This window comes from Zonotrichia leucophrys, chromosome 2, assembly GCF_028769735.1.
Source record: "Zonotrichia leucophrys gambelii isolate GWCS_2022_RI chromosome 2, RI_Zleu_2.0, whole genome shotgun sequence".
Lineage (NCBI taxonomy): Eukaryota > Metazoa > Chordata > Aves > Passeriformes > Passerellidae > Zonotrichia > Zonotrichia leucophrys.
The window spans coordinates 17502097-17526731 of record NC_088171.1 but is presented as its reverse complement, the minus strand read 5'-3'; the positions used below and the strand labels follow the sequence as shown (position 1 = coordinate 17526731).

At 42.2% G+C, this 24635-nt stretch overlaps 1 protein-coding gene across 1 annotated transcript in view; it reads left to right on the top strand.

Moving 5' to 3' along the window:
• Window positions 1-24635, top strand: part of APBB1IP (amyloid beta precursor protein binding family B member 1 interacting protein) — a 69451-nt gene that overhangs the window by 32899 nt on the left and 11917 nt on the right. Inside the window, exons 8-10 of the mRNA XM_064704064.1 lie at window positions 4632-4706; window positions 5828-5971; window positions 12261-12371. Of these exons, the coding sequence (XP_064560134.1) occupies window positions 4632-4706; window positions 5828-5971; window positions 12261-12371 (330 nt within the window). The remainder of the gene's footprint in view (window positions 1-4631; window positions 4707-5827; window positions 5972-12260; window positions 12372-24635) is intronic.

Below are 24635 nucleotides of genomic sequence, written 5' to 3'. Positions count from 1 at the left end.
TTTGTCATGCAGCACTTGGTAGTTTTTCTGCAGCTTTGTTTCTGAAATATTTTTTTAAAGTTTTTGGAATCCCTTTTAGAAAAAGCTTTTATAAAATTCTCAGGTGTCCCCCTTGCCACAAAGATAGGCACACTTTTGCCCTCTGCTCACTGTGATATGAGAGACCCTGTAGGGAAATTGCAGTAAAATACTGTTCCATGAGTGCCACCAGTGACTCATCTGCAGAGAGGGAGCATCACAAGTCTATGACTAAAGAGTGAAACAAAAATACATTCTGGTGCATGGGAAAATAAAGAGAACCTTTACAACATTGGAAAGGTGATGCTTTGTCATATGGTTGAGTTATGCTGGTTTTCTCTTGAAAGGAAAGGTTGTCAGGGCTCAACACCTCTTTCCAAAAATCTCAAAGAATAATTCTCAGCTAAAAGGTACTACAAAAGGAAGAAAAATGAGGGAAAATGGTTGTTTTTAAGGTGTAGCTGAATCTAAACTCCTTGCTGTGAATGCTGGTCATGCTCTTTGAACGCTGTCTTTTAGTTCTGTTTGCATGAACTTCCATTTCCTGTGGGGGTTTTTTGATAAAATCAAACAGTGCAGGCAATGCCACCTATGTGTGCTTTTGGTTTTTTGTTTTCTTATTATTGGACAGTATTTATGACAATTATTGAAAGTCTGTACAGTGAGTACTTTATGCTTCTGCTCCCTCATATGTAAGCCAAAAGCTAGATCTGCACCTTCCAATGGAGAACCCATACACTGAATTGATATTTTATTTCTTCTGAAGAGCAAGAGTTCCCAGCAGCATTCAAAGCAGGTGGAGTAAGGGTTTGTAACAGCTTTCATTACAAGACAGCTATAGCAAGTTTCATGCTTGAATATTTATCTGCTATCGACCAGGTGATACTTTTGTTTTTCACCAGCTTGGCCACATTTATAAATCAAGGTTTTCCTTTTGTCTCCACTGTTACCCAGTGATGGAAACATAAAAAGGTGACAGGGAACCTGGTTATTGAGTATGCTGGCAAAAGTGCAAAGAAATAGAAGTGAGGAAAGGGAGGTGTTTTTTACTGTACTCCCATTGTTTTGTTATCTTAATTTCTCTCTCTTTTTGGAGTTTCAAAAGATCTTTGCCTTTAGGTTCATGTATTTTAGTTCTTTTATGATCTTCAGAGCAATTATAGGCATCTTCTAATATTTTTAATGGGCAGATTCCTAGAGGACACACCATGATATGAGTTGCAGATATGACCTTGTTCTATTTTTTCTGCACAAACCACGCTGCATTGAGTAGCAGTTGCAATGATCTGAAATGGGATGTGAGCTGGCCAGTTCTTGCCTCATATTGGGTGCAGGTTGGATGAGCATAAGCAGGCAGCCCATTGCTCAAAGAAGCTAGTCATGAGTAGGAAGCAGCTGCCTTGTTTTATGCACACTGTTTGATCTGTGCTGTTGTGGATTTTTCAGATCTTCTGGAAAATCAATCTCAAGAGCTTGAAAGCAGAAATACAACCTAAGTGTAAGAGGAGGCAGAGGGAGCATGCTGTCTTGTAGCACCTGTTTTTTTGCCATGCAAGAAATAGTTGCTGCTGCATTCCCACTTGGATGGGTCTGTGAATGAAAAATGTGAAAGGTGTGAGAGAGGTGCTGTTTCATTTAGGAAATTCATTTTTTGAGTATAGAGACATGAACACCAATCAGAAAGTTTGATAGTGCTGTATTTAAGTACTGTTTTATCATGATCCAGGTTTGCTTTGCTTACATGCCAACACAGATGTTCTTGGACACTACTGAAAACACTTTCTATCTTCCACTGTTTGAGCATTATACAGTGCAGAGAGATACACCCTGATTATTTCTTTACCTGCCTTTCCACACCAAAGGAGAAGGGTATGTCCCTAAGTGGAAAGGTTTCATGCAGAGAAATAGTTAATTCTCAAATCTGTAGCTATATGTAGGAAGTTGCCCTGCAGCTACATCTTGTCCCATTAATGACCTGACATCCCAAACCAAACATGCATTTCCCAGTGATGTCCTCACACAGGAAAGAGCTTGCCTTTTGTCATGACCTTTGACTACTGGACTTGAAATGACCTCTTCTGGACACATGTGGTTTGCCTCCTCTAGGATGAATGCTTCTGATCAAAAATAGCAGACCACACAGTAATGAAACAAGTAGTGTTCAGTCTGCTCCCCAGTTTTTTAGCCACTGACAAATATGTATATATGTACTTCCAGATTTCAGGAAAGAGACATAAAGGAGGTAATGAGTAATAAATGAAGTGTGTGTTGACAGGTGAAAGACAACAGTGTACATCTGTGTAACATTGGGTTAGGTGACAGAGCCCCTAATGAAAAAGCTGTGGCATTAGAGATCCAGCATGGATATCCTTACAAACTTTCTCTCTTTAGGATTGATTATTTCAGTACAGGGTGGTCTGGGCTTCTGCTAAATAAATGCCAGATGCCTCAATGTGAATCAGTTGTAGTCAGAGGAGCTTTGTTCCACAGAAGGCTGACTAAGTCAGATGGATGCTCTCCCCACAAGTTGATGAGCCAAGCCTTGTTGAGACAAAGTGTACTTGCCTTGATAAAACTTCATTGTGTATTTTAGTGGTTGTACTATGTCTTTATAATGACCTGGAGAAGAAGCCTTACAGCTTGCATGTCCCTGTGCTTTCCAAACACATCCCAAGGTCTGGAGGCCCAGCCCAGCCTGGCAGTGCCCTCTGAGGCTTCAGGGCTGCAGTGGTGCTGCCTCTCAAGGAGAGCTGTTGCACAAGCGCAGATCACTGGGCTGCAGCTGCTTAGAACTTTTAAGTGGGTTTTGTTTTGACCTGATTTTGGCTTTTTTCCACTCTGAATATTGTCTTTAGATGTGACTGCAAAGCTGTGGTCCTTACTGGTAGCTTACTTACAGATTTGGACTAAAATTCTGTCCAGGCATTCTGAAGCCAGCTGCATTTCCTAGGATAATGTCTATTGTATTGAATGTTAAAGTTTCTCACACTATAGACATGGCATCAGCATAGGCCACATTGCAGGTGTCTGTGTTTCTGAGCTTCCCTGATTTAATGTGAAGTTCTAAGAAAGCAGTTTTTAAAAAACTGGTTTTGAGATCCAGACATCTTCTGCTTCCTCTCCTGGTGCCCCTCCAAAAACGGTCTGCTCTGAGGCTTGCGTTCTGGCAGACATCTGTTCCCAGCACTGCTTGGAAATGAAGATGTGGTTGTGTGGAAGAGTAGTGTTTCACTTCAGATAGATTGCACAGCTGTAAATGTTGTCTACTGGCAGGGCAGATTTGCTGCTTGTTTGTTTGTTGCTTATTCTATGGCAACAGCCTGTTCCTTTATTTACACACTTCTCACTTGTATTTTGGTATTGTTTGGTACTTTTGGTATTTTTTATTTTGGTAATGTTTGCATTTATGCTGCAGTTTAGGTGTTGAGAAGTTCTAGGCACATAAACATGTTGTCGCTTTCTCACAGTCTTGAGACATGAAAAAACAGAGATGAAAAGTCAGATAAATTGAAAAACTGTAAACCACAAGAACTCTGAGTATAACCATTCTGGCCTGTTGGGCATGGATCCAAATGCTACTTCCATCCTGATCTCCCTGCTTCCTTCACTGCCTTACAGTCTGCAGGCAGCCAGCTCTGCTTCTCTGGCCCTGCTTGCTGTGGAGCAAAGCCACTGCACATGCCCCAGCACACAAGTCCTAGCATCCTTCCTGCTTGTCAGAATCTGCACATAAATCCAAGTGCTGTCCTTTTGTCCATCTGTACAATGCAGATGGATTCAGACTGGTTATTGCTGTTTAACAGTGGGAGAATTTGTTTTCATGGGTGAGCATGTCCTCGAGGCACTGTGGTTCCTTTTTTGTGGGGCAGGCAGGAAGCGTGTCCTCTGAGGACAGCTGCAGTGTCACACAAACAGAGGAGTGCAGGCTTTATTTTCAGTAGGCTGGAGCACATGTGCCAAGATATCATGGTGATCACTTCTTCAGATTTCTTCTAGATTTTTGAACAGTTTCTTCACTGCATAAAAGTATTTTGAAGAGGATGAGCAGGAGTACAAAAGTAGCAATAGTAACTTTGGATAAAGGCTTTCGCATATAAGCACTTTAACTAAAAATTGACAGCTGAGTTATATCCAGAATGTAAGATACAAAGCATGCAAATTACCAGATTGGGTTGTAGGGAAAATGCTTTCTAGCCTTTTGATACTGCATTGTATTCATTGTACATCAGCCTGAAATCAAATGTTAGGTTCTCTACAACCTGTAATCATATAGGAAGCAATGAAAATGGGACTGCCAAAACCCAAACCCATTGATCCAGAAAAAGAGCCAAAAACATAAGCCACTGGTTTAAAGTTTTGGAGGCCATATTTACATGGGCAAAAACAATCTTGTATTACCTTTGGATTATATTCAGAATAAAAAATTAAAATTCATGAGCAGCAGATGTGTTAAACTTATCTGTTAGAAGAGTCCATAAGCATCTGTCTCTTGCACCTGCTGATTGGTACTCAGTATTGAAAGACTCAGTAACTATTGAGTGAGTTTGTGGATATCTAGTTACTTGTATTGCCAACTTTATAATGAACATTAACTTCTTTTGTGTCTTTGTCAGAATTTCTACCTGGCAAACAAAGGGAAGAAAGAAAGCAAAGAAATGAACGATAAAAACAAAGAGGCTTTGCTGGAGGTAAGCCAAATTATTGGGCTGCTAATGCAAATGTCACCAAAACTCTGCCACCATTTGCATCTGCTCTGCAGTAACAGCATGTAGTTCTTTGTGGGAAATGGTGTAACAACAGGAAGTTCTGTGATCCTTGGTGGCTTTGTATCTCGGGTTTAATATGTTGACTTTTCTCTGCATCAGCTGCTCCTCATTGAAAATGCAGATTATTCACCCTTAGGCCAGCCCTTGGGACTTTTTATTGTTAGTAAGGTTGATCAGTACCAAACAATTATCTTCAGGTTAGAAGTGGATTTACTTCTCAACTTATTAGCTGTACTACAACAGAAAAAGACACACTCACTTTTCCAGAAAGTTTGTTCCTTTCCTGCTCAAATTTTCCTTCAGATGTACACTTGAAAGAGAGAAAACCAGAGTTATTTGAAAGAAAAAATTACTGCAGTTCTTCAGGCAAGCAGTCTGGTAAAAGCTCACAAAGAAAATGCTTTTCTCAGGTGACTAAGGACTCACATTTCAAAAGTAGTGCATCTCATGAAGGCACCAGATGTTAACCAGCAGAGGTCCTGGTGAATTCTAAGTGAAAACATTAAGTGATAAGTGTGTTGGCATTAAAAATTACCCAACAGTAAGCCCTTCAAGCAAACAATTAGTATATCTAATTAAATAGTGTTTTAAATGCTAGCATGTATTTGAAAGTGAAGGCAGAGATTGAGCTGTTTTTAGAACTCTTAGCAGTCTCTAAAGAATCTCTCTACCAAAGTGTTTCTCTACAGAACCTATAAACACTGCAGTAGAGGAAAAAACCCAACAGTATCAACCACTCTATTCTACAGCCTTCATTGAGCACATCTATGTCTAGTTAAAAGCCTTTGTAGGTTTTTGCTTGACCCCAAGGGATGGAGGTTTTGCAAGCCTTCTTTATCAGTGTGTGAGCACCCAGCATTAGCTTGGAAAAGTTTCCTTTGCCTGTCTAAGTTGTCCATCCTCCTAGTAACTGCACTCCCCATGTTCATATGTTCACTGTCACAAGAAATGTCTTTATTTTTCAAGGGAGCATTTTTCTGCTATATATTGATAGGATTGTGCTTAATGGGTTTATTTTGTGCATTATTATTCTTGTTGCACAGGAAAGCTTCTGTGGGACATCTGTCATTGTGCCAGAGCTTGAAGGGGCCCTTTATTTAAAAGAAGATGGAAAAAAGTCCTGGAAGAGGCGTTATTTTCTTCTACGAGCTTCTGGAATTTATTATGTACCCAGAGGAAAAACCAAGGTCAGGAAGCCAAATAATCCTTCTAGCAATAAAACAATTCATGGAGGTGAAAGTGTAGAACTCCCAAGGTGACATTTGAAGAGCACTGTCTGGTGCATCTGAGAGGGCTGAGATTTCCATGCTTTAACTTTGACTACACCACTTGTGCAAATACTAGAATGCAGTCACTGAATCCTCTCATGTTTTTCTCCTTTTGATTTCAAGGGATAGATAAAAGCATTGATAGAATAGTGCTCCTCTGGCAGGCAGGAGGGAAAAGAAAAACAGCAGCGCACCCATCAGCTGGTTGTGAGCTGCCAAAAGCTTCACTGTTATATGGGTTCCCTGTGAAAGAAAATCTTAAAAAGTTGTCAAGTAACCTAATTTCTTGTCACAAAAAAAGGTAGAATTTTACTTTGTTTGATACAGACTTACTGCACCAGTAACCAGCATGTGAAATGCTGTACTTTTTTAATACTGTGTACCTAGAGAATGTGTTGTGTCTTTTATGGTTTTATAAGACTGTCCTTTGTGTAGAAAGAAGTGAGTCAGAAGCATCTACCCAGCTGAATTAGATTTACTTACATTTATTATTACAAAATATCTAAAGATGTTGAATTGCCAGCACTGGATGTATTGCACATAAGGGCGGCTGGCTTTTCATTTCTGCAGTGATGAGGTAGAACAGTGGATTCTGGGACTGGTGGTTTTTGGTTTTGGGTTTTTTTGTGTTCTGAAAACCACTTCTGTTACGACTTACAGTACTGCTAATGCTTCATATTTAGAAATGCTGCTACTGGTGAAGCTTTTCTGTTAGGATTTTTGTATTGCCCAAGAATTGCAAGGCTGAGTTAGGGGTGAAGTCAGTAGCCCAGATGAGGTGCATGTATACCAATGCACGCAGCTTGGGCAACAAACAAGAAGATCTGGAGGCCATGGTACAACTGCAGAGCTGTGATGTAGTTGCCATCACGGAAATATGGTGGGACGACTCACATAGCTGGAGTACTGCACTGGATGGATACAAGCTCTTCAGGAGAGACAGGAAAGGAAGAAGAGGTGGAGGGGTGGCCCTTTATATTAAGCAAACTTTTGATGCCATCGAAATTGAAACTAAGGAAGATGGAGTTGAATGTCTATGGGTAAGAATAAAGGGGAAGGCCAACAAGGCTGACACCATACTGGGAGTTTGTTATCGTCCACCCGACCAGGAAGAAGAAGTAGATCACTTATTCTATAAGCAGCTAGGTAATGTTTCAAGATCATCAGCCCTTGTTCTTGTGGGTGACTTCAACCTACCAGACATCTGCTGGGAACTTAATACAGCAATAAAGAGGCAGTCCAGGAAATTTTTAGAATGTATGGAGGACAACTTCTTGTTGCAGCTGGTGGGTGAACCCACCAGGGGAGGGACTATGTTAGATCTGCTGTTTGCAAACAGAGATGGGCTGGTGGGAGATGTGGTGGTTGGAGGTCGCTTGGGGCAGAGTGATTATGAAATAATAGAGTTCTCAATATTTGGTGAAGTCAGGAAGAGCACCAGTAAAACTGTTGCATTGGACTTTCGGAGGGCAGACTTTGGCGTGTTTAGGAGACTTATTCAGAGCGTCCCTTGGGAAGCAGTCCTAAAAAACAAAGGAGTTCAGGAAGCGTGGGCATACCTCAAACAGAGATCTTGAGGGCACAGGAACAGACTATCCCTGTGTGCTGAAAGATCAGTCAACAGGGTAAACGTCCAGCCTGGCTGGGCAAGGAGGTTTTGGAGGAACTTAAGAATAAAAAGAGGATGTATCAGTGTTGGAAGAAGGGTCAGGTCTCTAAGGAAGTATTCAAGAAGGCTGCTAGAGCATGCAGAAAAAAAATTAGGGAGGCCAAAGCTCAGTTTGAACTTAGAATGGCAACTTCTGTAAAGGATAATAAAAAATGTTTTTACAAATACATTAATGGTAGAAGGAAAGGTAAGACCAGCTTTGTTCTTTATTGGACAAAGGAGGGAACTTAGTATCTGAAGATGAGGAAAAGGCAGAAGTGCTTAATGCCTATTTTGCCTCAGTTTTTAGTGGGAAGATGACTTGCTCTCAAGACACCTGCCCGCCTGGGCTGGTTGATGGTGACAGGGAGCAGAATGGTCCCCCCATTATCCAAGAGGAGGCAGTCATAGAACTACTGAAATGCTTAGATATTCATAAATCTATGGGACCAGACGGGATCCACCCCAGGGTAATGAGAGAGCTGGCAAATGAGCTTGCAAAGCCACTCTCCATCATTTACCAACAGTCTTGGCTCACTGGTGAGGTTCCAGATGACTGGAAGCTGGCCAATGTGATACCCATTCACAAAAAAGGTGCAAAGGAAGATCCTGGTAATTATAGACCGGTCAGCCTGACCTCAGTACCTGGCAAAATAATGGAACAGTTTATATTAAGCGCCATCACGCAAAATTTACAAGATGGCCAGGGTATCAGACCCAGCCAGCATGGATTTAGGAGGGGTAGGTCATGTTTGACCAACCTGGTAACCTTTTATGACCAGGTAACCCGCCTGGTGGATGCAGGGAAGGCTGTAGATGTTGTTTACTTGGATTTCAGCAAGGCCTTTGACACTGTCTCCCACAGCATAGTCCTAGACAAGCTGGCAGCCCGTGGTTTGGACAGGAGCACTCTTTGCTGGGTTCAGAACTGGCTGCATGGCCGGGCCCAGAGAGTGGTGGTGAATGGTGCTGCATCCAGCTGGCGACCCGTCACCAGTGCTGTCCCTCAGGGATCTGTGCTGGGGCCAGTTCTGTTTAATATTTTTATTGATGACATGGATGAGGGCTTAGAGTCCTTTATTAGCAAATTTGCAGATGACACTAAGCTGGGAACCTATGTTGACCTGTTAGAGGGACAGAGGGCTTTGCAGAGGGACTTGGAACGTTTGGATGGATGGGCAGAATCTAATGGGATGAAGTTCAATAAGTCCAAGTGCCGAGTCCTGCACTTTGGCCACAATAACCCCCTGCAACGATATAGGCTGGGGACGGTGTGGCTGGACAGTGCTCAGGTGGAAAGGGACCTGGGGGTGCTGGTTGACAGTCAGCTGAACATGAGCCAGCAGTGTGCCCAGGTGGCCAAGAAGGCCAATGGCATCCTGGCCAGTATCAGGAATGGTGTGGCCAGCAGGAGCAGGGAGGTCATTCTTCCCCTGTACTCAGCACTGGTGAGGCCTCACCTGGAGTATTGCGTCCAGTTCTGGGCCCCTCACTTTAGGAGGGACGTTGAGATGCTTGAGCGTGTCCAAAGGAGAGCAACGAGGCTGATGAGGGGCTTGGAACACAAGCCATATGAAGAACGACTGAGGGAGCTGGGGTTGTTCAGCCTGGAGAAAAGGAGACTCAGGGGTGACCTTATCACTCTCTTCAACTTCCTGAAGGGTGGCTGTGGTGAGCTGGGGGTCGGTCTCTTTCTCCAGGCAACAACAGACAGAACAAGAGGACACAGTCTCAAGCTGCGCCAAGGGAGATACAGGCTAGAATTAAGGAGGAAGTATTTTACAGAAAGAGTGGTCAAATACTGGAATCATCTACCCAGGGAGGTGGTAGAGTCGCCATCCCTTGAAGAGTTTAAAAAAAGACTGGATGTGGCACTTGGTGCCATGATCTAGTTGAGGTTTTAGAACATGGGTTGGACTCGATGATCTTAAAGGTCTCTTCCAACCTAGAATTTCTGTGATTCTGTGATTGAAACTTAACACTTATGTTATTTCCTGACTAAAGTACAAAGGGGAAAAAAATTTATCTTGTAAAGGGATGTTGTGCTGCTGCTCCAGTGACCTGTTTTATAACCAAGCCACAGTGAAAAAAAGATCACCTTGCTGCTTTCACAGCAATTTATTTTGACTTTACCTGACCCTTAGATAATGGCTTTCATGCCTCAAATCAGGTTGTACACACAACATCTTATCAATTAGGGTCTAGAATGCTATTTAGAAGGCACTTAAGGTGGGAAAGAGTGAGAGTAGTCAAATGCAAAGTCCATCTTGTACATTTCCTTGTAGCATGCCTCCAACAATGACCAGTAGTACAATGCCAAAGCAAGGCAAGCATGTCCTGAGAGTTACTCAGCCTTTTTTCATCATCCAGTGATACCTTTCCAGTGACTTTTCGTCATAGTGCAAATGAGGGAAGTGCTTTCTTTTTTCAGGTGATAGGCTGTAAACATAGTCTCAGATGGAGAGCACAGTCCCCTTGTTTCAGCTGTTTAGCACTTTACTGCCTGTTTGTCATTACAGGCTTTGTGCCATCCTGCCTGTAACTGAGCAGTTTTAGGAATTGTGTGCTTTAAAGTCACTATATTACCACAACAAATCTAGTTCTTTAGGGGATAGTCACAGCTCTTTAAAATGGTGGCACAGTCATCTGTTTGCCCCTGCATCTGTAACAGCCTTCAGCAAAAGGATGCCATTGCCCATGTCTTGGCCATTCCAGAGAAAGTCAAGTCTCTTAGCTCAAGTCTGTGTTAATGGTGATCTACGTGATTGCTGCACTCTGTGTTGGAACAGCTGAGGGTCAGGTACACACCTCTGTTGTGGAGATCTAATCTCTGGGACATGAGCAGGATGCTGTGAGGGTGTTAAACATCTCAAAGCACTGCAGTAGAATTCAGTAGAACTCTTCAGTTAAAGCCCTTAAATTATGAGAGTTCATCCCTTGTCAGGGTAGTATGAAAAGTGCACGTGCACCTTGCTCATCATTCAGTTGTGGGCAGAGCAGTCTTTCTTTGAGGTACAGAAATGAACAGTTGGCAGATAATGATATCTTCAGCTGCTGCAGCTGTTTTAAAATTCATCCAATATATTCCTGTTTTCAGTATTTACAAAAAAGCAAAGACATCTGGATTACTTTTGGTACTTTGTGCTGGCTGTAAAATACATGGTAAAAGTGAAAATACAGGGCCACGTTCAGATAATTTTATACACATGCTAGTGGTGGTTTTTGTTTCAGCGTTCTTTGTTAACAAACCAGCACCAGTCAGCACTGCTGTCTTAATTTCTTTCTTCAGCATTTCTCTGCTTACATCCCATTCAAAAAAGGGCTGTTAATGGACAGGGTCACAAAACAAAAGCATCAGAATTACAGATAATTAAAACATCTATTTCTGTTAATTGTGTTGCTTTGTCATGTTAACGTTGCTCTGTCATGTTAACATTGCACAAATATTCACATTAAGAGCCTTTGTCCCTTGCATAAAAATCTGTTCCTTAGAAGATAATAACAACTGCATTCATATTGGTCTCATCACTATTGCCTGGTTCCTAAAGGAAAGGAACAACACATTATGCGGGATGGATTTCAGCACATTTAGGAACTTAAGGATGTTTGAAAAACCGAGGTCCACACACTCACTGACAAAATCTCTGGCATCATCAGCTGCAGCAGAGACAGGAGAAAGAGAGAAGTCCTGTCTACATCTAGTGGGAAGTGTTTCACCACATATCTTACTTGCAAACTCAGTTTGTAAATAAAGCCAACTCAAAGGGCATATTGTAATGAAAGTATCATTAAGAATGAGAACAGGAGACAAGAACCATCATATGCATATTATATCATACCCCCATATCATATCATACCCCATTTTTAGGGGTAGAGGGAGCTTGTGGTTTGTTGTTTTATTTTTTCTTTTTTCCCCCACAATTTCCTGATTTCTCAGTTTAGCCAACAGTGACCATGTGAAATGGCTATTTTTGCATTTCCACACAAAGGATTGCAAAAGTTACTGTAGGCAGAATTCATCACTGAGAAACACCCAGCAACAGAAACCTTGTTACTTTAGCAATATATTGTAAACAAGCAAATGTTAGGTTAAACAGAAATAGAATGATGCCAAGAAATTTGAGAAAATTCAAAGCAAAACAGATTAAATTTTGCTTATATCCTGATGAGGTTTGTTTGTTACATGTACAAAAGAAAAATAAGCTCCCAAAGCAATTTAGAACCCCAAACCTTCTTTCTCCACTCAGAATTTTAAGGGTGTGGTTTATTACTGTGGTGTTCTCTTTTGTCATATTAGACATAAGCTAAAATCTCCACACAAAGCAATGAAGCACAGCATAACCAGAACAACAGCAAAATGTTGAACTGTGTTACAGATCATTCATGATATGTATTGACCCTCTTCCTATTTTTATTTTAAGAAAGGAGACACCTAAAATTAATCCTTGCTTTTTCAGTCAACTTCGCTGGCATTCATTCATTTGATAAAGGTTCTATTAATGAGTTTCATATCAAAATTCAATTTTCTCTAACAATGATGGGCTTGGTTTTCATTTATAGACATCACGGGATCTGGCATGCTTCCTTCAGTTTGAGAACGTGAACGTGTATTATGGTTATCAACACAAAGTGAAGTATAAGGCACCTACAGATTACTGCTTTGTCTTAAAGGTAATGTACAAAAAAAAAGTTCTGCAAATATCACACAGTTTCTTTTATATGCAAACAGTTGCTATTTACACTAGTGATGATAGAGTAACTCCTGCAAAATCATGTGTGATTTCTTCTTTCCTTTCTTACTATCAGCAACATACATTTAGGACCTTTATTTTATTACTGACAGTCCTGTGATATATGTCTGCACTGCATCCTGAAGTTGTCTTCAAACAGGGTTGAATATGCTGACTGTTCAGGTGACTGGACACATTTGGGCAGGTGACACCCAGGGCAGATGTATGATGAGAAGTCTGGCAGTCTCTAATTTTGATGTTATGAGCACTATGAATTATACACCAAAAACCATGTCTACTTTTTTTGTGGTCTAGTCATACCTGTTGAGGGGTTTGTTGAACTGAGATGCAAAATTTTGCAGGAATAGGCATCTCATTTGTCATATTTTATTGCACTGCTGTTTCTGGCAGGAAGGCAAAATACGTTGCCCATCCACTCATGAAAATCAATGCTCGTTCTTGAATAAGTATCTCATTGCTGCCTCTCCAGGTAATAGAACTGCAAATAGGCCGGGAATTCTGCATCCCTCTCAGGAAAGGAAAAGAAGCCCATGTTTTTCACCGAGTTTAGACAGCAGAAATGAAGCTTTGAGGTTGTAGCAATTTGCTATCTGTCATATCACTGTGTACAAGACAGAATATAATCTTCTTGCTGCTCTTCTTTTTATAGGCGTGCAGTGGGAGCAGAATGTCAGAAAACACAGTATCTTGCCATCTCAGAAAAAAAAAGTACAGGAAATATTTACATCAGAGTGTGGTACTTACAGTACCACATTTCTGGCTGTAGTCGCACACTTAAAGCACTTTTTAATTCAGTTCCAAAATGTCTGCTAGCCTAATTTGCATATGGCCAAGCAGAAGTGGTTTATAGACACAGACTTATTTTCTAAAACAGATGTATCTAATTAACACAGATGAACAGTTTTAGTACTACAGTCCTACACAAAACACTCTACAAGAGACACAGGTGAGCTTTCAGAAGTTAACAGGTAAGCATTGCTTCTGAAAAGTACAACCTTTTATGAAAAAAGGGGAAAGGGAGCTGATGTTAAAAAAAAGAGGAAATTGATTTTCTAAACAGATGACTGGTCTAAGAAATATCCGACTAATTTAGTAACAGTTATTCACATCCTGTTCGCGTGAAAATAAAAGCATGATTTTTGAATGCATGTAGCAATGTGTTTAACTGTTCATAATAGTTAGGTGAACTTTCTGGACTTACTGCCATCTTTTCTGAAAAGAGGTATGCTACTTACACTAGCAAAAAATCACACCTCAACTGAAATTCTTGCTTTATCTCATGTGTGATGTTAGTGCTGTACCTTCAATGAGAAATGGGAAGAACAAGATCAAAAGCTTACACAGGAAAACTTCGTGTCTGATAGGTTTATAAATGTATGAAACCTACTTAGCAAATTGTGTTTGCTCTGATGCTTCTAAAATGTGTTTGCAGTACACTAGAAAAAACATTGTATCAATAATTATTTCTGAACAATGTAACTTAGTGATGAATAGATTATGTTACAGTGCTTGTTCTTCCTTTTAATTACTACAAATCATCATTGGGTAGATTCTTTATCCGCTCAGTTTCAGACTTGGCTTTTTTTAACAGCTGACTTGCAGTGCTGGAGTTGGTCAGGAGGTACAGGCAAATACTGATGTCTTCATATTTCTGTTGTTTCAGAACTGAAAGTCTCCCACTTAGTGTGGCTTTCTGAGGGTGGTGAAGAGTTTAATATTTATTATAGTTTCTGTACATCAATTTGAATTCTATATATAAATAGAGTATTAATTCTACTGTTTAAAGCCATGCTGCTGAAATTAGTTCTCTCATATCCTTGGCTTACCTTTGGAGGCTGGAGCTGAGAATGTAATACATCTTGAGATCTGTGGGCCGAGGGAAAGAGCAAAGTTAAATGTCAGTCTCTTTGATTGGATCCTTGGTGACACAGAAGTGTGTGGATGGTAACGCTGAGCCATTTATCACACTTAGTCACATTTTTGTCCTGTTTGGTTTGATCTGTAAGTCTCCCAGAAGAAAATCTCTCTTGCTGAGAGACACATGTCATGACATGTCAAAGGAAAACAAACCATCATTCTTGAGATATTTCTCATCCTGCCATATTTTGCAAATGAAGTCCTCAAGAAGAAATAACAGTACTCTCACATACAGGTGCAGTGAGGAAAAGACAATGCATTTAATAGGTAAACATTTGTTTTTATGATACAGGAAGCCTGGTAATTTTGGAGGAATTTGGATGCCCAGCTCAGTCCAAGCCAGTTGGAAATTTCTGCACAGCCAAGGCTCTGCTGTGTTCTCACAGCTCTTCCATTCCCCTATGTGTGCCTGGCCACAGAGGGCAGGATAAGATTATCTGTCTAACAAGTCGGGGAAGGTAACTGAAAGAGTAGCAGCCACAGCCCATGCTAGCTGTTCACTGAGGTGGCTGTAAAGCAAAGGAAATATTTGGGGAAAAAAGAGTCTGGAAGCCTTTATTAGCTCTGGCAAGCTGTAATGCCACTTGGGAAGTTTTTTAATAGCATGCCACTACATTTTTTAAAGAATTTAAAAATTTTAAGAATTTAAAAATTTCTATCTGAGGACCTCTTAGGAACTGCTATGTCAAAACAGTGAGCAGTCATCAGCCAAGTTACTTGCTCTGCTGTGTTTCAAACATAACAAAAGAACCTGCCCAGCTCAGAGGCAAGAGCTTGTACTTTATAGTACAGGAGAAATGCAAGGGTGTAAAAGCTTGAGCAGTACCTTGCTTCTGTGCTGGGTGGAAAATCCTGCTGAATTCAGAACTGTATTTTCCTAGCTTTGAGAACTGAGTTGAAAGTGTACCATATTAATTTCTCAGTGGTTAAGCTATTGGCATCTTTACTTCAAAAACAGGGACATGCCCTTTGTTCATACAAATGGCAGCAAATGGTCAGTAAGGTAGGCTGGTTTGGAGTTGAATATGGCCTAATACTTGAAGGAGTGTTCTTTCTTTTCCTCCAGTCCCCAGTTGTATGATGAGCCTCCTAAACTAATATTGTATGTATATTTATAGTATTTGTTCCTGCTTTGAAGGTCTTGTCTCACATTAGCAGGGAGAAAAGAGAAAGCATTTACTTCCCCCCCCCCCCCCAGTCTTGGTCATCTTTATGCTGTGTCTTTATGGAGGGAAGAGCACTCAGGAAAAATTTTAAGAGTGAGCTGAGCATTCTTGCCATTTTTACATCTATGTTCCAGGCATTGCCAGGAATGCAAAGAGAGTGCAAACACTGTAGCTAATGTTAACCACAGTCCTGGTGACCTGGTTTTAGCCAGAACGAGATTTTTCAGGTTGACTGGCACAGCCTTGAATAATATGGGTGTTGCCTCAAAGTCTTCATGACATTTCTTTGACTGTTGCTTCCCTTTGATCTCTCTAAATGGGATGTGGGCTTTTTCTCCAGTTTCTTGTCCTTGGCTGCAGTCAGGTATGGGGCTTGCCGAGACAGTGAGCTTTTAGTTACAGTGCCTGTCCCAGCTGACATGCACCCAGTCACCATCCAGAGCTGCTCCCTCTGTCCTGTTGCTTGTATAATCTAGGTGTTTCATTTCAACTTCAGTGATCATACCCGGGTTATGCTTGGGTGCTGGTATTAGTGTAGCAACAAGATCATGCGCATCATGGGCAGGTTACTCTGATACTTAGCCTGAAGCTGTGGTGGGTTTTGCAGCCTGGGATATTGGAGCTGCACCTAAACTAGCTCAAATATAAGTATTCTTATCTGGATATTCCTCTTACAACTAGAGAAGCAGGATGTGTTGTGTGTGCTCCTTGTGGATCATTTGTTCCCATTATGTCAGCACCCCACTCTACTATACCTCAGCACAAAAATGGGATGGGCTTTGCTTATTTGTTAATAATCAAGACACTGAGGAAATAATGGGCAAAAGGGTGGGGTGCCAGAAGCAATTAAACATCACAGTGTTTACTAGCAAAAGAGGGAGCATTTTGCTGAGCTTATTCAGAAGTTTCCTTTCAGGATGATTCAGGAGACAGCTGCAGTAACAGAACAAAGCAGCTACTTCCCCATATCAGGCAGCAGAAAGCCCAGCTGTGACCAACCAGAAGGAGCACAGTTGGCTCCTTCTCCTTTGGAGGGGAGAGCAGGGCCACCTTGAGCTCTGTGTGTGCAGCAGAGCAGGACTGATGTGCCTGGGTCCTGAGGGCAAGGCTGCAGCCTGGCACAGAGCCCCCAATGGAGTTGGCTTTCAGGAATCCTAAGGCTTTGGGGCAACTAAAAATGAACTGTGCTTTATTTCCCAGTGGCTATTTGGTCTGTGCTGAGCTTTAAACTTCTTCAGTGCACTTGTTCTGTACCACTGCTAAACAAACCTTCCTCCCTCAAAGGAAGTCCCACATTTCAAAATCCAGGAACAACACAAAGAACTTTCAGAATATTAAAAACAGAGCCTCTGAGTTTAAGAAATAGTTTTCGGACATCTGCTCTTGTAAATATGTAGATTATTCCTATTTTGTGCTCAGCCTGTTTAATGCTTTCATAAATTTAAAGATCCCACCCTTCTCTTTGACGTCAGATAAAGTGAGTCTTTTCCTAATGGAGATCTCCATATGCAGAGAAGAGGAAAGGAAAGGTCAGCCAAGTTTGAAAAAAGACCCACATTCAAACCTGCATCTCTCGAGTTTGGATTTGTCACTCTGTTCCCAGCAGAGGAGGCAGGAGAGGATCACAGCACAGCTCTCTGTGCCACCCTGCACAGGGTGCTGGCCACCCCTGGGAGAGCAGTGGTGAGGGAACAAAATTCTCTCTCCTTTCCAGCAAAAATATATTCATACACAGCACACAGCAAGCAGGAATGGTTTAGTTCCTCAGAACCACCTTTGCATTTACAAATGTGTGGTTTTACATCTAGATTCCCTGCAAATTTTCTCATTCGCCATCTCACGTTATATGGGAATTGCTGTGGAAGTAAATGAGACCTTTAATTATTTATTTTATATTCTGAAACTGAAAGCCCACAAAAATAAGGCATTTCACCAGAAAGGAAGGGATCTGCCCATCATGCTAGCTACAGCATCTATTACACTGAGCAGAAATGGTGACTAATGTTCATTTTGTGGATTGTCTCTGTGTGTGCATGCGCACGCCTGCTCATCCAGGAGCTGATTTTGTCACACCATGTTGAAAAATCTTTCAAAGCAGACAAATAGCAAGGTAATCTATATGCAAATTTGCTGGTTTAGTCAGTCTGATGTGCCTGTGACAAAGAGTGGATTTAATTATAGTTTATTGATGCTGGTTATGCTTGAGTAATCTGAAGGTAATGGTGCATAATGCTGAATTAATCTAGGATGAAAAAAATTGGTTTCCTGGGGATAAACTGAGACAAAGGGAAATCATCCTCTATTTCTACAGCTGGGTACATTTTCCTGTGCAATCAAAACAGTTAAGTTTTCCTGGAATCATTTGACACCATTATTTTAAAAAATAATTCTAATTGTTCAAAGAATTTTGAAAGTAAATTTTCAAAAATAATAGCTTGTTTGCAATAGCAGCATCATTTTAGCAGGTGATTTGGCATTTAGCTGCTTCTTTCCTGATTCCCTCCTCCCTCACACCCTGTGTGCTCTGTGCAGGCTGAGTCATGAACATAATGCGTTCAACACAAAGACAGTTAAAAAGGTAGAAGGTCAGAATTAGAGTGTTTGAGATAGAAAACACTAGGAATAACAACTATGTAGAACAAATGGCTAGTGCATGAAACAAAGATAGAAAGCAGGAGATTAATTTTTTTTTTAATGTGAAAGATGTGGAAATTGTTTTGGTATGAGTGCTTCAGATAAGTGTTTCAGAGTAAATTCATTGCAGGATTAACTGAGAAAGCAGAAGTAGAAACACTTTTTATTGCAGAACACTTTCAGGTATGTGGGGTTACAGTCATGTACATGCACAGTTTTGCCAGATTAATGTACGGAGAATAAGGACAGAGAATGGACAGGGAGAAATTGAATATGATAGCTTTGGAAAATATTACTTCCTGCAGAAAGCAGACCTCTTTGGTTACAATGGCTATTATATATATTTTTAATGACCTAAAATTTTTGCCTCAGGTCATTAGAGAAATATAGGTCAAAAGAATAATTTCCTTAATAACAGAGCAATTACTCTTTTGTACTAGAGCTCACACATCTTCAAGAGATCAGTTAAGTGTGATCATCTTCATGCAAGGGGTGCCATAGCATCTGAATTTGACCATGATAAATATTAGATTGCAAATCTGAACCATTTCAATGTGACTTTTGAAAGGTAATGACTATTAATTCTACTTCCAGCCATGGGAGCCAAAGGAGTCTCAGCTTTTCAGGGAAACTAGTTCAACACAGCACAAGTTCATTGGTAGTAGTTAAGGTATCCAAAAGCATTGAGCATTTTGTGAAAATTCAGCCAAAAGCCAAAGCTTGTGATCCAAAGTTAGTCACTCTTTATGCTTCTGGCTATTGTTTCTGCCTCAGAGACTGAGCAATGATCCATATATTTTGGGGAAAGGAATGCAATGAGATGCCTGAATAACTTCAGTTTACTTTTCATCTTCAGTGTTGGAAGAAGGCAACTCAGAAGAACATTTTATTGGGATAATCTCCAATTTCATGCACACATGGCCTTCAGTCATTTGTTTTGGCAGACACCACAGAAACCACATCATTCAGTTCCCATTTCTTCAAGTTTTCAATGTGTTTTATCTTTTTTTCCTTAGGCAAAGAGTCTACTTTATATCTGAAAATGCTATCTGTGGACAAATATTTTTTTAAACCTCTTCAGAAAACAAACTTTATATTCGAGTGCTTCTGCTTTTTTTATCTCCAGGCAGTTGATACTTACAGAAGAGGCAATGGGACAGGGGAGAATGCTAGGTTCTGTTCCAAGCCTCTTCAGTGCTTTTCTGGGTGAAACATGGCACATCCTTTTGCAGCCTGATGTTTGAGATGCTCAGATCTTAGTACCTACAAAATCAGGCTCAATGATGTGACTAATTCATCATTATTAAGAGTTTTGACATTGAAAGATGAAAGTTCACTATAGTCCATATTATTTCAAAACACTATTCATTTTTTTTTAATTTGAGAAAAATTCTGGAGAGCCTTTCTACTTGCATATTTCCACTTTTCTTTTAAACTATAACTTCTAGAGTTGTTACTGTTTAAGCAGTTGTCTTTCATAATTCATTTTGGTGCTGCATATTTCATAGGCTAAGGTGCTAAACCTTCCAGAGATGTTTTCACTTTGCTGTCAGATGATTTTAATGATCCTTTAAAGACATGGTATGCACCCTATAGCAAAATAAGTTATCTGTGTATGAGGTGTGACATACTGGTTAGTGGTTTTCTGCAGTATTTCTCATATGGCTGTTATTGATGTTGTTGACCTCTGTGGTGTCACAGACAAGTTATTACACAGACTCTGAATCTAGTTCAGTAAAACCAGACTACAGCTGCTTATGTCTGTGTGCTGGACTAAACATTCTCCTGAGACACAGGAGCTGTGAAAGGAGGAAATTGGTCCACACAGAATCATAGAATTGTTTAGGGCTCTTCATACCAAGTCAGCATTTCCAGGCACTTCCAGTTGCCTAGGTTCTTCTTCAGATTGCTTATTCTGAGTTACCATTTTAATGCACTATGTAGTATATTTTGTGTGAAGCTTTAGGTGGAAAATTGAGCTTTTAAAGGTCAGCATTGAGAGCTGAGACTTCTGCCATTGTACTGCCAAAGCAATTCCACTATGATACAGTTCCTCCAAGCGAGCAAATGGTGGGGTGGGTGGGCTGTGAAATCTTCGGCTGAAACATTTTACCTTCCTACCTAAAGTGGCAAGCTTCATGCATCTAAAAACCACAAGAAGCCAAATGTCTCCATCTGAGCCAGTTACTAATAATCTTGTATGGGTTAGGAATTTTCAGGGCTAAGCTTAGTGGTGCTGCTGGTGTTTGTTCCTGTGGTCTGGCCTTGCAGACAGCTGCTGCCCGGAACAGTCCTCTTAGACCTGATCCAAAGCTCTTGTGAGATGAGAGGGATATTTCCAGTTGACCTCAGTGGTCAGTGGATCCAGTAATGAGTTAATCTTTATGTGTCATTGATAAAGTTACATATAAAAAGAGCCAGTGCTGCTGCTGCTTCTGGGAAAATGAGATGCATTACAGTTCTCAGCTATGACAAAGAGATTATACAGGGTGCCTGCATGGCTCTGAGGTGTCTGACCTTCCTTCTCAGAGCTGGAGGTTCAGCAGCCTGCTAGTTTGGTCCCTAATTGACAGCACATATTTGTGACTGTGCACTCAATCACAGTTGCTGATTGGAGTAATTCAATCAAGGAACTGATTGGGGCAATTTGGAATAGGTCCCACTGGTGAATATCAGTAGTTGAGATGGATTGCCTGCTGGAGACAATAGCCAGCAAATGACAGGGTAAAGGGTAGCCAGTGAGTAACTCACATGTTATCCAGCAAGGGACACTGTCACCTTGTTCCCTGACTATTCCCCCTCAATTTCTCAGGATTGTGAGACCCCCCACTCTGGGTTTATCTCGGCTGTTTGAGGGGCCTGGAGAGCCCTGGGTGACCTTGGGACAGCCCGGGTATCGAAAGACGAGAAGAGGCTTCAGTTCTTCTTTCTGGTTTTATGTTTATTAATTGTTTATCTAAAAGATGTTCTTTCAGCCCAACAGAGATCCGCACAGCAGTCAGCCATGGGCACACTCCGTCTCCCTCCGGGGCAGGCACCTATCTTTATACCCTTTGCTACGTATACAATATTTATCATTTTTCCCCAATACCATCTATTGTTATAACTCGGTGTACTCTTAGTAATAACCAATCCAAAGGTGCCACCGTGGCCAAAGAAGATGGAGGAGAGGAGGAAGAAGGAGGAGGACAGGACACACCCCAATTCCTCCATCTTACTCCTCTAAACCCCCCTGTACATAAATCTTAAACCTTGTGTCTCACCCTCTAATTAACTAATCTTTCCACCCTTCACCCCGGTGAGGCCCTGTGAAGCCCTCATCCTTGTCGTCTCCTGTGTAGGGTTAAAGTCCAGCTACCAGACACTTCTGGCAACATTCCAGGACTCCCGAGACCCCCAAGCTGGTCTCGGAGGCTCAGCATCTCAGGGCTGAGATTTTGAGATCCGACATCTCCCCCTTCTGTTTGCCCCAAGAAAACCTCTTTTACAATCCAATTCATGGCATCTGGGACGACATGGATGAGGCCTAGGAAAGTTATTACAATATAAAATCCTAAACTATTAAAACATAAAATCCTACCCTTAAAATTCTTCTCCAAATAGGAGAAATGTCAAAGAAATCTGCCCTTAAAATTCTTCTCCAAATGGGAGAAATGTCAAAGAAATCTACCAGCTGATCAATTTATGATCCTTTGTCAGTTTCCCCTGTAATAGGTAAATTTACTCCGTTGCCTGTTACAATTCAAGATCCCAAGGAGAAAACCCCCCAGAGTCTTTCGTTCTTATACAGAAATATTCAAGACCCCAAAGAGAAAAAACCCCCCCAGAGTCTTTCCTTCCTCTTGTTTCTCTTCTGAGTTGTCCTTTGCAGTCTGAGTCCCGACTTTTGTCTGAGTATTCGTTTCTTCTTATATCTTGTTGAGGAAAATCGCTGGATAGTTGCAGACTTGTTACGAAATGATGTTGTAGCTCTGCTGAACCGATCTGGCATGTCGTGCACTCAGGGGTTACCTAGTTTTTGATTCAACTGACAATAGGGTTAGAAAACACACAAGCCTCCCCAGGAGGGGAGAGGCTTAGGACCCCGAGGGTTTTTACCAAAGGCACCAAGTCTGGAGAGGGCCCCTCCTCGCCTGAGACGTCACCGGGGGTCTGGCCCGCCCCCGCCCGCGCTCGGCGCATGCGTGCTTTCCGAGCTGCTCTGTGTCTCTCCCGAGGTAATTTTTTCCTCTCCCTTTTTTTTTTTTCCGCCTCTGAATTTTCCCCCCTCGGTCTGCCCCTGACTGTCTCCTCCTCCTCCGACGCTGTGTGTGTGTGTGGCCTTTCGTCAGCGTGTGTGGCCGCTCCCGCCGGCACCCGCGCTCGCCGCGACTCGCTCCGATCTGCGTCTCGGGTTTTTTGCGTCACAACCGCGCGCCCCTGCGTCTCCCTGACCGCCTTTCTGGGATTGCGCAATTTTCCCCATGCCGCTGCCCATGTCGGGCGCCCCGGCTGCGCTGGCATGTGACTTCTGCCCCGGGTTCTTGCGAGTTTTGCCTGCCGCGCGCGTTTCTGCTACCTTGCCGGCCCCCGGGACCGCTGCACCCCCCGGCCCTGAGCTTAGCAAAGCCGTATCTGAACACGCCTTCTCTGTTTTTTCTTCACCCGCGCTCCCCGCCTGCTCCGCCGCTGCGAGAAAGCGCCTCCCCTGATCCCTTTTTCTTCCCCCCCCTGCTCTCCCCCCTCGGTCCTGAGTCCTCCATGCTCTCTGGGCTTTCTGGACGCTTTTTGGGAGTTTCCCAGGGTTTTTGGGTTTTGGGACCGGGTGTTTTAATAATATTTCTTGCTCTTTTTTCTCCAAGAGCATTTTTCTTCTCGGCCTTTTAAGGCCAGAGCTAATTTTTTCTTTCCTGGAGCCTTGCTCCCCCCTCTCTTTCAGAGAGTCCCCCCCCCGGACGTCTGGTGCGTCTCGGGGTTATTTCTTCCTGGCCTTTTAAGGCCAGAGCTAATTTTTTCCGGAGTCTTGCATTGCTCCCCCCTCTTTTGAGGGCCCCCCCCGGACGTCTGGTGCGTCTCGGGGTCTTCCTTCCTGGCCTTTTAAGGCCAGAGCTAATTTTTTTTTTTTTTGTATGTTTGTGTCACACCTTATAAGGTGGACAAAATTTCCCGTTGTTCCTGGGAAGGTGTGCCTCCCATGTTCTTATTTTCAGGCTTTCTTACCAAATCTGTCGTTCAGAGCAGTCTGGACGTCTCGATCTGTCCAGCAGATCAGGAGAAATGGACCCAGGGCGCCTTCTGGTTCCAGTGCGGGCTGTTCTGCTACGAATTTTCTTCGGCAGAAACTGAGAGGTGGAATTCTCAGTGACTGCTGTTTTTTTTTTTTTTTTTTGCAGTCTCTGCTGGCTTTTTTTCTCTTCTTCTCTCTTTTTCTTCTTCAGGGCTTTGAAGGTGGTGGTGCCCCCCGAAAGGTTGTGGTGGTCAGAGCTCACCCAGTGGAAGCCAAATGTCCGGTTTATCTTCCCCCGAAAGGTTGTGATGGTTCGTGCCCACCCAGGGACGCCAATATGTCCGGTTTATCTCGGCTGTTTGAGGGGCCTGAAAAGGCTCTGGGTGGCCTTGACGCAGCCCGCGTATCAAAGGATGAGAAGAGGCTTCAGTTCTTCTTTCTGGTTTTATGTTTATTAATTGTTTATCTAAAAGATGTTCTTTCAGCCCAACAGAGATCCGCACAGCAGTCAGCCATGGGCACACTCCGTCCCCCTCCGGGGCAGGCACCTATCTTTATACCCTTTGCTACGTATACAATATTTATCATTTTTCCCCAATACCATCTATTGTTATAACTCGGTGTACTCTTAGTAATAACCAATCCAAAGGTGCCACCGTGGCCAAAGAAGATGGAGGAGAGGAGGAAGAAGGAGGAGGACAGGACACACCCCAATTCCTCCATCTTACTCCTCTAAACCCCCCTGTACATAAATCTTAAACCTTGTGTCTCACCCTCTAATTAACTAATCTTTCCACCCTTCACCCCGGTGAGGCCCTGTGAAGCCCTCATCCTTGTCGTCTCCTGTGTAGGGTTAAAGTCCAGCTACCAGACACTTCTGGCAACATTCCAGGACTCCCGAGACCCCCAAGCTGGTCTCGGAGGCTCAGCATCTCAGGGCTGAGATTTTGAGATCCGACATCCCACAGTCTGAAAATATTCACGGGCAGGGTAAGGAGTGAGTTGAGGAAATTTGCTGATGATATTATATTATTCAAATCATCGAGGAAAGGGCAGACTGAGCAATTCTGGAAGGCCATTTTGAGGCTGAGGTTCAGTGCTCAGTAGTTGTCAGATATATAAATCAAGGATTAGGAATTATTAGGAAAGACACAGATGATAAAACAGCAAATGTTGCCTTACAGGGCACAAGTTCATGGTTTCTGTTCACCTGTGCAGTTCCGATCCTCTCATGTCAAAGAGAATATATAATAAACTTGTA